The sequence below is a fragment of the Argentina anserina genome, chromosome 2 (genome assembly GCF_933775445.1).
Source record: "Argentina anserina chromosome 2, drPotAnse1.1, whole genome shotgun sequence".
NCBI classification, from domain to species: domain Eukaryota; kingdom Viridiplantae; phylum Streptophyta; class Magnoliopsida; order Rosales; family Rosaceae; genus Argentina; species Argentina anserina.
This window is the reverse complement of record NC_065873.1, coordinates 26,836,910-26,853,001: the sequence shown is the minus strand read 5'-3', so window position 1 is coordinate 26,853,001 and position 16,092 is coordinate 26,836,910. Positions and strand designations below refer to the sequence as shown.

The 16,092-nt window shown below is 38.6% G+C and overlaps 4 protein-coding genes across 5 annotated transcripts; all 4 read left to right on the top strand.

Moving 5' to 3' along the window:
* The first annotated feature begins 253 nt into the window (after positions 1-253).
* LOC126783614 (B3 domain-containing protein At5g42700-like) lies at positions 254-2,707 on the top strand. Of its 2 annotated transcripts, XM_050509114.1 has the most exons (6): positions 254-448; positions 542-637; positions 714-908; positions 1,229-1,435; positions 1,710-1,778; positions 2,547-2,707. In XM_050509114.1, exons 1-5 carry the CDS (start codon positions 314-316, stop codon positions 1,734-1,736), a joined length of 660 nt encoding a protein of 219 aa, XP_050365071.1. In that variant the 5' UTR covers positions 254-313; the 3' UTR covers positions 1,737-1,778; positions 2,547-2,707. The 2 variants fall into 2 exon arrangements, 1 of the variants encoding a protein (XP_050365071.1); XR_007670885.1 differs by having other exon boundaries at positions 1,229-1,778.
* A 703-nt stretch (positions 2,708-3,410) lies between these two features.
* LOC126784286 (B3 domain-containing protein At5g42700-like) lies at positions 3,411-5,502 on the top strand. The gene is made up of 5 exons (XM_050509759.1): positions 3,411-3,568; positions 3,652-3,753; positions 3,865-4,071; positions 4,846-5,052; positions 5,470-5,502. The coding sequence occupies exons 1-5, from the start codon at positions 3,431-3,433 to the stop codon at positions 5,500-5,502; spliced, it is 687 nt and encodes a 228-aa protein (XP_050365716.1). The 5' UTR covers positions 3,411-3,430.
* Positions 5,503-8,211: 2,709 nt separating this feature from the next.
* LOC126783609 (probable protein phosphatase 2C 12) lies at positions 8,212-12,138 on the top strand. The gene is made up of 10 exons (XM_050509110.1): positions 8,212-8,394; positions 8,610-8,885; positions 9,351-9,522; positions 9,769-9,922; positions 10,014-10,077; positions 10,191-10,298; positions 10,495-10,620; positions 10,780-11,015; positions 11,236-11,441; positions 11,556-12,138. Exons 2-10 carry the CDS (start codon positions 8,682-8,684, stop codon positions 11,579-11,581), a joined length of 1,296 nt encoding a protein of 431 aa, XP_050365067.1. The 5' UTR covers positions 8,212-8,394; positions 8,610-8,681; the 3' UTR covers positions 11,582-12,138.
* Positions 12,139-14,194: 2,056 nt separating this feature from the next.
* Positions 14,195-15,830, top strand: LOC126783610 (BRI1 kinase inhibitor 1). Its single transcript, XM_050509111.1, has one exon. It carries the CDS (start codon positions 14,710-14,712, stop codon positions 15,676-15,678), a length of 969 nt encoding a protein of 322 aa, XP_050365068.1. The 5' UTR covers positions 14,195-14,709; the 3' UTR covers positions 15,679-15,830.
* The last annotated feature ends 262 nt before the right edge of the window (positions 15,831-16,092 follow it).

Genomic DNA, 16,092 nt, shown 5'->3' with positions numbered 1-16,092 from the left:
CTTTTTTCAAATTCAAACCTTACAAAAAAAAGAGAACAAACTGCGTTGTATTTATGGTAATATATTCAAAATATTTGAACTCATCGGATTTGAATTGAAGCTGACTACTGTATGTGCAAACCCCAATATCGTCAACAGCTTAATGTAAGGAAGTTCACAATCACACGCCTTAAAGTTTTCAATTCCCACCCTTTACCTTTCCCTTTCCCTTTCCTCTTCCATATAGATTATAGAAACACCAGTCTCACTCACTCTCTGGTCTCTACCACACAGATCAAAAAGTTGACAGCTTTCTTTCTGAGAAGAATCAGCCATGGCCAAGCCAACCACATCCTACGAGGAAGCTCGAAAGCAGAGAATGGAGGAGAACAGGAAGCGAATGGAAGCCCTCAATCTGCCTCAGCTGGCTCACAGTCTCCGCACCTCTTCTTCACCCAAAGCCTCTCCGGTAAAACCCCAAAACCCTAGAACCCTTCCCTTTTTTTTTTTCTGTTTAAAGAAAACCTCATTTCTTTTCTGTCTGCTGTTCTTGATTACTCAGATGAAGCGCCAGAAGCCTCCGAAAGTGGAGAAGCAGATTGTTGAGGTCAGGAGGTCGGCTCGCAACGCCGGCCAGCCTAGCCCTGTTTACAGAGAAGTGAGTCCGTTATAATTTTGAATCTGGTGCGAAAAAAGGTGCGATATTTTAGGAGAGTTTTGTGATTTTGTGACAGGTGGAGGTGAAGATACCAAGAAGCTATGTGAGGGTCTCAAAGCATAGGGATTTGTCGAACCGGGTTTATGCTAGTGACCACGCCAGAGCTGAGGCAACAGAGAAAGCTGAGGAGTTGGAGTCGGGTTTGGGAACTGATTACCCGACTTTTGTGAAACCAATGCTTCAGTCCCATGTCTCTGGTGGATACTGGCTGGTAAAAACAATCACTTTTATATATGTGCTTAATCTCACTTGTTCCATAGTTTTGTTTCTGCTGTATTGGCTTAGTGTGGCATTGCTATTTATCATCTGTAGAGTAGTAAGAACCAATGTACTCTTAAGTGGATGTTCTGTTATAGAATGTGTGATTTGGGGCAAACCATTGTCTTAGACTGGTGACTAATCAGACTTAAAAGTCATGCGCGTGACGATATCTTTGTGCATTATGCTGCTTATAGGTGTGTATGGGGGAATCATCGACTTGGTTAACCACTAGGGGTGTCTTCTAATTGTTCTATCTTCATTTTGAAACAGGGAGTTCCACTCTCTTTCTGCAGGAGTTACCTTCCCACACGTGATGCGACTGTGGTGTTGATCGATGAAGAAGGCGAGGAGTACAATACTGTATACTTAAATAACAATCATGGACTTAGCGGTGGATGGAGGGGATTTGCAATGGCCCATGATTTGGTGGATGGAGATGCATTGGTATTTCAGCTGATTAGGCCTACAACATTCAAGGTGATGAATTTAAAGTATTCTTATGACTCAGGGGGACACGGGAGAATTCCTAAACCCAAGAGGCCAAGACTGGGGATTAAGCATCATAGTTTATGATAGACCAAGAAGAGTAGATATTCTCTTTGTAAGCGACAAAAAGCTGTAGGAGGAATAAACTGTATATTATCCCAGATACAGTTGAGACAAGTATTCAAACTGCATATGTTCTGTTTTCTTTTCCAGCTTATGTTTATTTCTTTTTTTCAAATTAACTGTACTTGTGTTATTTTGTCAGGTGTACATCACAAGGGCGGAAGAGTAGGAGTGCAATAAGTGGCTTAGCTCATAGGTTAGATCAGTTGAGGTAAATATTTGATGTTGTGCTGGTTAGTTCTTCTAATAGTGCAATTTACTTGTTGCTTTATGTTGTTGTCCAACAAGTTCATTTATGATGAGATAACAATCTATTTATGTTACTAACTCATCGTTTAAACCAGCATTGAATCTTTCTACTAGTTGTAGTGCAATGTTTATTCCACAACGCTCGCCAATTCTTGTAGTAGTCATGCTGAGTCTATGTCTATTGATACCCTATCAATCTTGTCTGATCTGCTCTGAAACTTGGATATGTTATGCCGTTATGGGTTATCATGGCAATTGATTACATTTAAGAAAGAAGATGACTCCGAATATGTTCACATTGAAACTCTAAGGAAGTTTATTCTCAAATTAAGAAAAAGGCTCTTTATGGAAGATCTTTTGAAGTGCATACCCTGATTCAGTTGGTGATGAAGGTATATTTATGCCGGGATCTTGTGTGTTGTATTTGTCTGAAATATGAACACAGATGTTATCGGAAGTAAACAGATTACTTCCACATACAAACTACTACAAATGTGCATGTGTTTATGTAGAAAGCATGTGGTTTGGTTTCTAAAGGCTTGACTGAGATACTGGGATGCATAAACTTACCTTCACCAAAGTGACTGAAATCACGATTTAATGTCTTTCATTAATCCGAAAAAGGTCAATTTTGGCTTGAAATGTCTTCTTCATTGCTTCTCTAGTTGAATTGGTAGCTTTTCCGAGTTAATTTCTAGCATTTCTCACTCAAGGTCTTTGTTTGTTGCAGGTCAAAATGTTTGGTACAGGACTATCCAAGTGCAATGATCTTCTTTTGTCCCAGGATATTCAGATGTCATTATGAGATCATGAACACAGGACTTCATTTAGAAAGATGGAATGTCCGAATATGCACCATCAGTATTAACGAAAGAGATCAATCTATGCACACCATTTGTGTTTTAACTTCTCAGTTCATCTTCTAACGAAGTCATTGATTGGTTATGTCAATATCATCCTATCATTATCTCTTTAACTCAACATAATATTTATTAAACTTTAATGTTTATGTTCATGTTGATGACACAGTTACTTGAACGAAGTTTAGATGAATACTAATGAACGTTGCGAGGAAATTGAACGTGCTACAGGTCTGTGAGTTGAACGCACAACCTCCCGATGACGTTAACTAAGTTATGCAACAGGATCAAAATGCTTAATCCAATCTCCTCAAATTTCAAATCAGTAAACTCAACATTAATCTAATCCCTCCTTCGTAAACGAAAGGCCAATATCTGGTCCTAAAATTTCTGTCCCAAATCATCCACTCTTACTTAATTACTGTGAAAAGTAAAACAACTGCAGTCAAATTTGAAATTTGAACGTTTGAGTTGAGTGCACGTATCAGATTATTCGCTGATTTGATGGAGTGAAAGAACCACAAACAATTACCACTGACCAATCAGCTTTCGAGCTGTGAGCCACCGGCGGGTAATGCGTCGTTTAGATGATGTGGGAACCCAACGGTCGACTGTCCTAGGGTCTCTTCTATCAACACGACTGTCTTCTATTCCCCACTATCTCCATCATCTTCACTCTTTTTAGTTTTTACAATCGCAAACGCCAAACAACCCAATCCCCAAATCACAGAGAGCCAAACTCTGAGAATCATCCATGGCAAAACCCAAGATGGTACCATACGAGGAGACTCGCAGGGAGAGAATAGAGGAAAACAGAAAGAGAATGGAGGCTCTCAACCTCCCTCAGCTTTCTATGGCTCTCAAAACTTCTTCCTCTCCCAAACCCTCCCCTGTAATCCCCTTAAACCCTAAACCCCTGACTTGTTTGTGGAAATAGTATTCTCTTCTCACTTTGATTTCTATTTTGGTTAACAGATGAAGCGAACCCCAAAGCCAAAGGGCGAGAAGCAGATGGTTGTGGTGAGGAGGTCCTCTCGAGTCGCAAAGCTACCGGAGCAACCTTCCTACAAAGAAATGGTATCTCTATCATATTACCTCTACGGCTCTACTTTGTTTACAAAGACATGGTAGTTTTTTTTTTTGTTCAGAGTAGTTTCAATGTTGTGTGGTTTGGTTTTGATGTGACAGGATGTTGTTGAGAAAGTGATGATACCGAGAAGGTGTACGGGTTCTACTTCTAAGCATAGGGATCTGTCGAATCGGGTGTATGCTGATTATGAAGATAGAATGGTTGCACTGGCGAAAGCTGAGAAATTGGAGGCTGAATTGGGGTCTGATTTCCCTATCCTTGTGAAATCAATGCTCCAATCACATGTCAGTGGTGGATTCTGGCTGGTAAGGATGAAGCAATGTATTATTCTGTCATATTTTAGTTGAACTTAATTAGATGTTTCTTCTGTTTTTATCAAAGATGTTGCACGTTTTGAAATTATATAACATCATAACAATACAGGTCAATTTACTATACAGTCGATGTGGGATTTGAACATTCCTATTGTGTTTTTAGGGGAATGATTGTAATATGTTTGATGATTAGCCCTGTGGTAGTTATCTAGTTAACTGGAAGTTATTGCGCATTTGCGCAGAATTTGTGCTTTGGAGAATGAATCCATCTAAAGTACATTGTATCATTGTGTCTTAGAATAATTTGGCTTTAACTTAAGTGTATGATGTTGTATGTTATGGAATAACCAGATTTACAAGTAGCCTTGATGCCTGTGAAAATTTCTCATTTTGCAAAAAAGGGTCTACAAGTCCAGTTCTGCAGGGATTATCTTTCAAAGAATGATGAAGTTATGACATTGGTAGATGAAGAAGGTGAGGAGTATAAGACTATTTACTTGGCCCGGAAGACAGGACTAAGTGGTGGATGGAAAGGGTTTGCAGTAGCTCATGACTTGGTGGATGGGGATGCAGTGGTCTATCAACTAATCAAGCCTACAACAATGATGTTTAGGGTTTAGAGAATGAATCCATCTAAAGTACATTGTATCATTGTGTCTTAGAATAATTTGGCTTTAACTTAAGTGTATGATGTTGTATGTTATGGAATAACCAGATTTACAAGTAGCCTTGATGCCTGTGAAAATTTCTCATTTTGCAAAAAAGGGTCTACAAGTCCAGTTCTGCAGGGATTATCTTTCAAAGAATGATGAAGTTATGACATTGGTAGATGAAGAAGGTGAGGAGTATAAGACTATTTACTTGGCCCGGAAGACAGGACTAAGTGGTGGATGGAAAGGGTTTGCAGTAGCTCATGACTTGGTGGATGGGGATGCAGTGGTCTATCAACTAATCAAGCCTACAACAATGAAGGTGATTTATCATCACATTTCAGTGATAAAGGATGCAGTAAATCCCTTCAACGTAAAGACATATAGTATATTGGTGGATTATGAGTTTATGACTCTACTGGGTTGTTTTATGTTTATAAAATCGTATCCATGAAGAATCGTTTGTTGCTACATTAAACTATTTATAATTTTCCCTTCATATAGTCAAATGAAGCCATAAAACAGAATATAAGGGAATTGGTTATTGCATATGTAAATATAACTGCTTCCACCTATATAAGTTGCCCGGAAAGTATTTGCCGCCTTCATTTTGATATAAAATACAAGATAGATACTCAGATAGTACACTGGTAGGTTATGATACTTGGATACTTGCTGCATCTATGTTGACTGTTCTGTATTTTGCCTACAGATTTTAATATCTTATTTCAAATTTCAGGTGTACATTATTAGGGTGGAAAGAAAGGCCTGAACAGTAGTATGCTAACTCTAACGCTGTCCGATCAATTAGGTATTCTTTTCTTCCAGATGTTGATTTTTTCTTAGTTCCTCTCAGATTCATTGTTCTTTCAACATATCCATTGTCAAAGGAAATTGCAGTGTTCTGATTTGTATCATTCCCTTCCTCATCATTTAATTCTGTCATCACATTTTATATGAATTGACCTATACAAAGATAGTGTATCACATTCTATTAGCATTCTGTCAAGCACATGGATAGATACAGTTATTAAATCAAACAGAAAGTAACTAGTAACTCCTAAATCTTAAATAGAGGACCGTTTTCTCCTCGTTGTTGAATATATAGTATAACTGCTTCTTGGAACCAGATTTGGTATCAGAATTACTCAGCCATGAAGATCTGCATATGCCATGATCTTAACCAAAAACAAATGTCCTTATACGAAACACGGATGTAAAGGGTAGTTACGTAATGCACACACATAAATCAAGCAAGTTGCATACACACGCTCACACACACACACAAAAGACCACAAAAGAGGGCATAGGGTATGCATCTATCTGCAAACCATGTGGCTCCTAACCTTGGCTGACATACTGGCATGCAAGTGTACAAACTACAAAGTCACTTCTCCTCCATGATCCAAAAATCTGTCTATTTTGTCTTGAATATAGCAGCTTTTTAAGAAATTCTTATCTCATAGACATCAAAGATCCTTTCGTTCTCTGATCCAGCATCTTATTTTACTTTTGCAGGTTAAATCTTTTGGGATAGAATTTATATCCATTTTGCTGGAGTGAATGACCCCTTTATTTGCTGCAAGAGAAATAAGTAGAAGTCTTACCATTGTGTCCAATCAACATCCAATCTTATTGGGATGCTTATTGAAATATATCTATGAACCTTTGAGCAACTTTGAATGGATGTCAGCTCTTCTTATCTTTCGCCTTCTTCGATCTCTCTCTCTCTCTCTCTCTCTCTATATATATATATATAATGTCTATTTTATGCAGATATTGATGGGTAAAGACAGCTACATTGCATGTTATTTGGCATGTAAGTGTTAAGAACGGATTGAAATGGGCATGTGCATTTCAGACCCTCAACCTAGCCATGTAAGTGTTGATATTCCTTTTTTTTCATCTTCTTCTTCTTTTTACACCAGATCTATATATTTATTTATTTTTCTGTGAATTTCTTTTTAACATGGGCAAGCTAGTGAGCTGGTCTGGTTGTGGTTGAAGGTGTTGGTGGTTTTATTTAATAATACCAACTTTTTTTCCTGTAGTACAAAACAGACGCTTGCTTGGCAAAGGATGAGCTTTTCCAGCTTGCAAAAGCGATTTATTAGAACATGCTTCTGCGTCTGGCTTTTTCCCCTGGAACACGTTTGTTTAAGTTATGATCATCTGCGGCGGTGAGTATCTTAAGCCGGTCAGCCGGTTGGTCTAGAAGCCGATCGAGCCGTAGTCCCCCACCCCCCCCCCCCCCCCCCCCCCCCCCCCCCGACTTATTTCACGCGCATTTGCGGCACAGGGACACTGGAGAGGTTGGAGATAACTGGCGCCGAGAATTCCGGACACGCCAGGTGGAGGTCAAGGGGTTAAGCTGGAACCAAAGAAACGGGGGCCCTTGTGGGTCCAGGCCCACTACTGTAATCTTAATCAGGGTCTCCATAATCCAACTAGCGACATAAAAGGACGTAATTATTAAACATGTCATGATCTCACTGTGATTGAAGACCTTATAACATATTACTGTACATGTATTGATCTTAGAAAAAGTACCATATAACAGCTTAAATTGTGCATTTGCTTTCAACCATCCGATTGACTCATCTTCAAATTTACACATCAAAGTTACAAAACTCGTGTCCGAAATAAGATAATAATGAAAGTTCAAATATTTAAACTAATTGTGAGCATAGTAATCATCTTCGTTCTTATAATAGAGATAAATCTATTATCTTATCATTGTCATACAATTGACACTTATAAATGATTTTTCCTTAAAAACAGACAAATTTAGTTTGTCAAATCATGTATAATAGTAACTACTGACGAGCCCAAATAAGGCCCCATGAGTGCTGGTGCTCCCACTCAATTTCTATTTGTTATTTTTTTTTCAACTAATAAAATATCACGTTTAGTGTATTTGTCTTCAAATTTTACTATTTTCGCTCGCACACAAGGATTTCTTTAGTTTATATATGTATTTTGCCTCTTTTGAATCCACTACTATGTCAGTAACAGGTAATTTATCTCTAATTGAAAGGTTGAATAGAAAAAATTGGATATTGTGTGACTGGGTCGAGATTCGCTACAGAGAGGCCTCCTCGTTGCTTCACTAAATAAACCGGTGCCAGCCAATACAAATTAAAAACCCGATCAGTTCTTGATTAATTAGTTTAACCTCCTGAGTTCGTCTTAATTTGGTCGTCGACCTCAGATTCCATGTGTCAATCACAAAGGGTCCAGTGGGCTCCACTTCCCTTGTGGGCCGTAGAAATAGAGAGAGATCTACCCCAAGTCATGACTTGACTCTTGCGCATCACACAAGTCTTAACCGCGTTAAACGGCTTCGCGGCGGGTAGCGCCGAATAAAAGCGGCATCAAAACGGTGCGTTTGGCTGCCACGCCAGCGCCAGTGAGTTAAATCCCGTAATTTTGGTTTTATTTTTAAGGGAAAGAAAAGGAGAAGAACAGCTTCATTTGCGCTTTTCATATTCTCTCTCTCGCTCTCCGTTTTTTTTCTTTGTAGAATGGAATTTTCACAGAGCGCCGGGATCCGCGTTTCTCGACGAGACCAAATAACCGTCGTATTCGCCGTGCCGCACTTCCTTCCTCTTCGCGCCTAAACCGCCATTGCTGCTGTCGTTGCCCCTCCTCTCGCAAACATACTGTAATTTCTCTCCTCATCTCTCCTCATTCCTGTTATAGCTGTTAGAATATCACTCATTTTGTAACGGCCGTTATTTTGTGAAAGATTGAAATTACGGCCGTGGTGATTTTTTTATTTTTTTAAATTAAGCTACGAAATAAGATTGGAGATTAGATTTGGGGGCGAGGAAATGGTGCGTTTTGTAAGACGCTGTTAATTGTGTTGATTTATTGCAGGATTTGGTGAATTGGGGCGTGGAGTATTAGAGTTAGGAGGAGGGGCTGTGTTATTAAGGGGTGTGGTGAACAATGTCCAACAATAGGAGTGATAATCATCAGACGGTCCCGCTCTCGGTGCTGCTGAAGCGAGAATTGGCCCATGAGAAGATAGAGAGGCCCGAGATTATACATGGTCAGGCTAGCCAGAGCAAGAAAGGGGAGGATTTCACCATGGTCAAGACCGATTGTCAAAGAGTTGTGGGGGATGGAGTTTCTACCTATTCTGTTTTTGCGGTATATTTTCGTTTCCTCTTTCTCTCATTTGTATTTTTTCTTCTTCTTGTATTGACTATATGTTGAATGGATTATCGATGGGATATGAGCTTAGAATCACCTAGTTTTGGTGGGACATCCTTGCCATTTTGCATTATTTCCAAGCATTGGACTATGTAGTTGATAGGGGTTAGTTCATAGCCATGGGCGCAGGGTCGGGGGAATTGTGTTTCAGACTCGTGATCGGCAGGTGCTGTTGATTGAATAATCAAGGACTTCTAAGTCATTTTAATGATTATGATCTTCTAACTAGGCTGTATTAAACTTTTGTTGTTTTTTTTTTCTCCTTCTTTTTCAAAGTTCAGAGCTCTTATTATTTTCATTTTTTACCAGCTTATGGAAGCCATTATTGAAACAAATGTATGGATTTTTTTTTCTGCTCATGCAATTACGTAGGATTTATTCTTACTGGTCTATGTCTTGCAGCTATTTGACGGGCATAATGGGTCTGCGGCTGCTATTTACTCCAAGGAAACTCTTCTGAACAACATTTTAGCCGCTATTCCTTCTGATCTTAACAGAGATGAATGGATTGCAGCTTTGCCAAGGTCGTTGGTAGCAGGATTTGTTAAGACAGACAAGGACTTCCAAGATAGAGGTATTTATTACACAACTCATCTCGATAAGAATAAAAAATATGACTCATTGTACGTCAAGCTTGTTTTTGGTTTTCTTTTTTGTTCTCAAAATACACTTTCTGCGAAATGTCTATATGGAGGTTTGTTCAGAAGTTGAGAAAACTGGATTGTTATTTTAACCACCGTATACCATTCTATGAGCCAAATTTTATTGATTTTGGTTCCTGTATGCATGATATTTATTCATTGTTACTGCCATCTTTCAGCTCAAACGTCAGGAACCACTGTCACCTTTGTAATTATTGAGGGATGGGTAATATCTGTTGCATCGGTCGGCGATTCTCGTTGCATAGTTGAACCTGCTGAAGGTGGAGTTTATTATTTATCCGCAGACCATAGACTTGAATGCTGTGAGGACGAGTAAGCATCAATTATAATCTGTTTTCATGGCTCAGTTACCCATTGATATCCTTCATTAACACTGATCTGTATCTTATTTTAATTTGAGCAGGAGACAGCGTATCACTTCAAGTGGTGGTGAGGTCGGTCGGCTTAATACTGGCGGTGGGGCAGAGGTATTTTTTTTTGTCTTAAGATTATTACTTTCAAATTGTGGGCATTTTAAAAGTTAAAGGTTTTGTGTGAATACAAACCAATTAATTTACATGATTATTTTTATTTTATGTAGATTGGTCCCTTGAGGTGTTGGCCTGGTGGCTTGTGTCTTTCAAGATCCATTGGGGATATGGATGTGGGCGAGTTCATTGTTCCTGTTCCTTATGTAAAACAGATGAAGGTAGTTTTTAGTCTCATTCCATAATCCAATAATGTGTTTATGTTTGAGATTAAATATGCACGTACTCCATTATCCAATATGTTTTGGAACACATCTTTTATTTTTTCTTCTTCATTTGATTATTGGAAATAATTACCTCTCCGATTACTGTGTAGGGCAATTTGGATATTAATGTATCTTAACTATTTTGCTACAGTTGTCTACGGCAGGTGGTAGGCTGATCATATCAAGTGATGGTGTATGGGATGCCCTGTCTGCAGAAGCAGCTCTTGACTGTTGCCGTGGGATGCCTCCAGATGCTGCAGCTGCACAAATAGTCAAGGTACAGTAATTTTTTTCGTTTTCAGTTTGCTCTTTGTTATGTTATGCAGTTTATAGGCTTTGCCCGTTAACTTATACAAATCTAGATGCTTTCCTAGCACTCTTGCTGTTAGTTTTCTCGCATAAAACTATGTTTCACGCTTTTTATTTTCTATTCCAGGACGCTGTCGGGGCAAAGGGACTGCGGGATGATACAACTTGTATTGTGATTGACATTTTACCCCAGGAGAAGCCACAGGCTCCATTGGCACCACCAAAGAGGCAAGGAAAAGGAGTATTTAAGTCCATGTTCCGGAAAAAACCTTGTGAATCATCATCTAGTGCTGAAAAAGAATATCTTGAACCAGATATGGTGGAGGAAATATTTGAGGAAGGTTCTGCATCGCTTTCCGAAAGGTATGTGCTTAAATGTCCATCTTTATTGTGATACTTGTTTTTCTTTTATTCCTGATACTTGCTTAAAGTCCCTAATTTGCTTTCCTTTATTTCTATGTAATTCATTTGGTGGCTGTGGAACTTTTGTGCAATTGGGTTGTTTCATTAGTCATGGCACTTTGTATAAAGGGAATTTTTACAGGTTTTTGTAGTTTTTGACTTGTTCATTCTGTGAATTCAGGTTAGATTCAAAATACCCACTCTGCAACATGTTTAAGCTCTTTATGTGTGCTGTATGTCAAGTTGAAATCAAACCAGGAGAGGGTATTTCGATACACTCCAGGTCATCCTCTAACCCAGAAAAATTGCGACCTTGGGATGGCCCCTTCCTTTGCACTAGTTGTCAAGAGAAGAGAGAGGCTATGGAAGGGAAAAGACCGTCTGGAAGTATGACAAGCTCTCCTCCTTATCTTATGTTTTTCTTATTTTTATTTATGGTTATTTGTTATGGTTATCTTTGTTTTCTAATTTTCATTAAAGAGACTGTTATGTTTCTTGCAGATCGGCGTGACAGCGATAGTGATTAGCCAACCATCTTCATCTTTATTTGCAGTTTGAGAGCACTAACAATTACTTGGAATTTGTTCATGAGTGGGAACGTGGTGCTTCTTTTTATACTAGTTCCCTTAACTTCTCATGGGAATTTACACAACTATATCCATTTGGGCACCCAACTTAGGAACCTATGTGGACCTCTCTCATTTTTTAATGTTTCAAGACAGAAGATTCCAGTTAGAGCATTCATTAAGATCTGTTTTCTGACTTCAATGTGACGTAAACAGTGACTGCTTCCCATAAAATGGGTTGTCAAGGGGCTGGATGAACTTGCTTGTGCATAACAATGCATCGGAGGTAATTATTTCTGTGGATTCATACCCTTCTACTTTACAGAGCTAACAATGAATGACAGCGAGCTTCAATGTAATATTGTAATATAAGTGAAATTGATGAGACAGATTTGTTGTTACACATTAGGAAAAAAATTCCTTCTTGTCGGTTTTTCTGTATGAAATTGTTCTAGTATTTATCCTTCCTGGACAATTTGGGAAGGTAACTTTTAATAGAAAGACATTTATTTTTCTTATCTTTCTTTTCCTCTAACAAGTATGGCTTTCCTTTCCTCTATTTGGATGTCTATTTTCTCTTATGTGATAAATTTAACCTAACTCACTTACTGCATAGTTGACTGATTATTTATCTACTACAACTACTCATGCCATTTGTATTGAAATTGTTCAAACGGTTGTTGTTGTAGTTGGAAGTTATGAATGGAAGATTTATTCTACTTGGCTGTGCTATTTAATCTGTGTTGTACACTTGTACCTTTATCTATATTCTTTCTTCCTAAGGTTTCACTTATTTATCGTATAATTATGTATATTTGAAACTGTGTTGTCCTTTTATGGATATTTGAAACTGTGCTATTGAGTTGTGTTGGCCCTTTATGTATATTTCTTTCTTCTAAAAGTTTCACTTCTTTTGTTATCATATGATTAAGGGTCTCTCAAAATATGATTTTTGACAGAGTGAAAGTACATCTGAGCTTTGCTAGTTTGCTGACTGTACTTTCTTTTTCACCACAGCAACTCCTTTTTTCCAGAATGTAGAACTATTTTTCCTCAAAAGTAAATTCCATTCTAAGTTAGTTGTGTGTTGAATTCCTTCTATAGCACAGATGCGCCTTTCACCTGGTATTATTTCCTTATTGTATTTAAAATTATGTTGGGATAGGAGAAATTCCAAACTATATGTCAATGGCATCTTCGGCATTTAGTTGATTAGACCAGAAAGAAAGCTCTTCCCTTAGTATTTATGGCCTCTGATCATGTTAGAGATCATTCTCAACCCCTTATGAGCTGGCCTCATTTTTCTGTGACCTCTTCATCTTTCTTAGCTTGTGTTCCTATTAGCATGTCTTGGAAGATTGAATAAGAATATATGAGCGGCTAATGGCAAAAGCATAAAGTTGGAAACTTTCATACGATCTGCAAATGGTCTCTGAGTGCGAAATCTTTGTTTTATGCCATGTTTCCTTGTTGCTGTTTCTTCTACTCTTATCCTTCTGAGAAATTAGAGTAAGATTTTTGGAATGGTCAAGTGATGAGAATGAGTCGGTCATAACCACAATAATGCTTGCATGATTGAGATGTCGACCTTAACTAAACCACCGAAATTCCTCTTATATAGATGTTGATCAAGGACCACTGTGCTGCACGTGTGTACGGGTCTACCATTCTGCACCTAACTTTAAAATTTTGTTCATCACTACTATTTGGTTTAGTCATTGTGTTTCCTTCCTGTGTTCTCTGTTCTGTGTTTTGTGGTTCCTTGTTCATCCCCCTATGACTCTTCTGTATGTTCTAACTGGGTCATCACTAGGATAGGACCTGTGATTCTCTCTTGCTTCACTTGAGTTCTCTTAAGAGTTTGATTGCTGTATTGGTCCCCAGGGTCTCATGGTTTATGATCCTTTTTGACAAGAATATCTATATAGGTCCCCTACCTCTTTTCTCTGACATTTAACTATCAATCATTTGCATTTAATTCTTGACACAATGTGTACATGGAAATTCATTTCTTACGTAAGTAATGTATAGGGATTATTTTCGCGATTTGTAATACGTGAAATTATTGCGTGAGCAAGTGTTTTGTGAAAAAAGAGACTTGTTTTAGATTGTTCTACAGAGATTTGGAATAAAAATCTTCAGCGGAAATCGACAACCAACAGCACGATATGAGCCCGTGAGTTGCAGAATCAAAATGGTCAAGATGAAAGAAAAGTGTATACACATCGTTGAATTGTTGCTTGGTTTGAAATCTTATCTTCTCGAACAAAATTGTACCTGCTCTAGCTCAACTTCCATAAGTGACATCTGACCTCGTATCCCACGTTATAGGTTTGCCTCCTTCAGCTTAGATAAACTATAAACCCATCAACATCAGTACACCACCACCTCGCCTGCAGTGGTTTCTCACTAGTTTTATTGCACATAAAATACATAATCAAGAGATGAGAACTAGGGAGGAGCATAGATAAGTGAGGCTGCTGTGTTACGAGTTTATAATAAAACTCAAAGATTCCTTCTTTGATCTTGATTTATGGGTTCAATGTGTACGTGAACATGACCGAGCTTGGTCCCTTTTCCATTCTGGTAAAACAACTAAATACAAAGGCACATACCCAAAAACCAAGTCATTGCCTCGCCAATCCCATCCACCTTTTGGAGCAAGTTTGGATCTTTGTGACCTCATTTCCCAGACCTCTTCTCCCAGTAGCACAGTAGCTGTTAGATTTTGACAAGGACCCACCAACCTATATCATCAATACAGCTAAATTTTTCATTTCATTCCAATTTTCCATAGTGTCACTGGCCACCACAGCCTTCCCCTCTCTATCCTCCTCCTCCATCTTCTTTCTTTCTCTAATATTAATAATGCATGGCAATAAAGCTTTGTTGCTTGCACTTGCGTGTCATATGGAATACTTCTCATAAGAAGACACTTGAAGACCCAACTGCATCTAGCTAGTACTCTCTCTTTCTCTTTCTCCACTGCTTCCTCATCCCCTTATCTCTCTCTCTAGCCAAAGACCCCAGATTATAATAAGTGATTGAGAGATAGAATCAGAAGCTGAGGTGTGGTCCTTGATTGAGTTATGGACACCCATCATCTGCTAGAAAACACCAGAGAAAAAGCTGCAGGCAACAACATGGTTCAAGAAAAGCCACAGTCACCGGTTACAGCCTCACCACCCTCAGCTTCTTCTTCTCCTTCTCATGAATTCTCCTTCACAATCTCTCTTCATCACTCTTCTTCTGCATCGATCCCTGATCATAGTAATAAGAACAACAACAAAGCCAAGACCACGCCCTCTTTCGCTATTGACTTGTCTCCTGCAGATGACATTTTCTTCCATGGCCATTTGCTTCCTTTGCAGTTCCTCTCTCACCTTCCTGTCTCTCCTCGCTCCTCTACTAACTCCTTAGACAGCTTCACTCTCCCCATTAGAGACTTAGTGGACGATCAAGAACCAACCAAGGAAAGAAACAACTGTAGCACCAGCATTGATAGCAACAACATCATCATCAACAAGAAGAAGAGCAACAGCAGCAGCAATATCCAAGACAGCAAGCAGCACAGCCAAAATGGCGAGACGAGGGGGAGAACCAAGTCCAAGTCCTTTTCGATTTTCGGGTTACAAAAAAAGCGAAAAGACTCTGAACAGAGGGAGGACAAGGAAGGGAAGCAGAAGAAAAATAAGATGAGGTTTGATGTGAGTAATATACTAAAGAGGTATGTGAGGATGGTGAGGCCCCTAATGTTTTTTAGAGGAAGAAAAGAGAATGTCCATTTCAGTAGGCAGCCTCATTCGTTTTCGGGCAATTTGAACCCCAGAAATAGGCATCACTTGATGAGAGGAATGAGAGGAGAGTTCTCAGCACCAGCATCAATGAGGACATCTCCAACAAATAGTGGTCTTCTTCTAGCAACTTCAGGAGCATCTACTCCTCCTACTAATACCAGTGAAAGCACCATGGAAGAGTTGCAAGCAGCAATTCAAGCTGCAATTGCTCATTGCAAGAATTCCTTTGCCACCGAAGAGAAGATCAAATGCTTAGAGTAGTAGAAACGGGAAAGACTGAAACAACCTGTGGTATATTATTATGTTGTAATTTTTTACAAATTGGATTTCATATATATATAATTGTATATATGAAGATGTCTCAATGAGTTCGATCCCATGAACTTATCAATAGATTACAGCATTCAAAATGAGTTTTCTGTTAGCTGTTAAATTTAGAAATATGCAATATATGAACAAGTATAATTGATGATACAAACAAGTAGGAAAAATGTCATATAATGACTAATTCATAAATCATAACCAAAGGCGGAAGTCAGATCCTTCAATGCTCTCGAATTAATTTTTTGGATTGTTAGCATTTTCTTATATGGTATGATCTTCCGTTCTGGTGCTTTTTATTTATTTTTTTTTATAACTTTCATACTAGCAGCTCCCTCCGTTATAGTGGGAAGT

What these genes read in the sequence shown, in the direction of transcription:
- LOC126783614 (XM_050509114.1), top strand. Translation starts at nt 314, where the DNA reads ATGGCCAAGCCAACCACATCCTACGAGGAAGCTCGAAAGCAGAGAATG. An exon ending in CTTCACCCAAAGCCTCTCCG is followed by an intron (nt 449 to 541) that starts GTAAAACCCCAA and finishes TTGATTACTCAG; the next exon opens with ATGAAGCGCCAGAAGCCTCC. An exon ending in CTAGCCCTGTTTACAGAGAA is followed by an intron (nt 638 to 713) that starts GTGAGTCCGTTA and finishes ATTTTGTGACAG; the next exon opens with GTGGAGGTGAAGATACCAAG.
- LOC126784286 (XM_050509759.1), top strand. Translation starts at nt 3,431, where the DNA reads ATGGCAAAACCCAAGATGGTACCATACGAGGAGACTCGCAGGGAGAGA. An exon ending in AACCTTCCTACAAAGAAATG is followed by an intron (nt 3,754 to 3,864) that starts GTATCTCTATCA and finishes TTGATGTGACAG; the next exon opens with GATGTTGTTGAGAAAGTGAT. An exon ending in TCAGTGGTGGATTCTGGCTG is followed by an intron (nt 4,072 to 4,845) that starts GTAAGGATGAAG and finishes TTTGCAAAAAAG; the next exon opens with GGTCTACAAGTCCAGTTCTG.
- LOC126783609 (XM_050509110.1), top strand. Translation starts at nt 8,682, where the DNA reads ATGTCCAACAATAGGAGTGATAATCATCAGACGGTCCCGCTCTCGGTG. An exon ending in CTACCTATTCTGTTTTTGCG is followed by an intron (nt 8,886 to 9,350) that starts GTATATTTTCGT and finishes TATGTCTTGCAG; the next exon opens with CTATTTGACGGGCATAATGG. An exon ending in CAGCTGCACAAATAGTCAAG is followed by an intron (nt 10,621 to 10,779) that starts GTACAGTAATTT and finishes TTTCTATTCCAG; the next exon opens with GACGCTGTCGGGGCAAAGGG.
- LOC126783610 (XM_050509111.1), top strand. Translation starts at nt 14,710, where the DNA reads ATGGACACCCATCATCTGCTAGAAAACACCAGAGAAAAAGCTGCAGGC.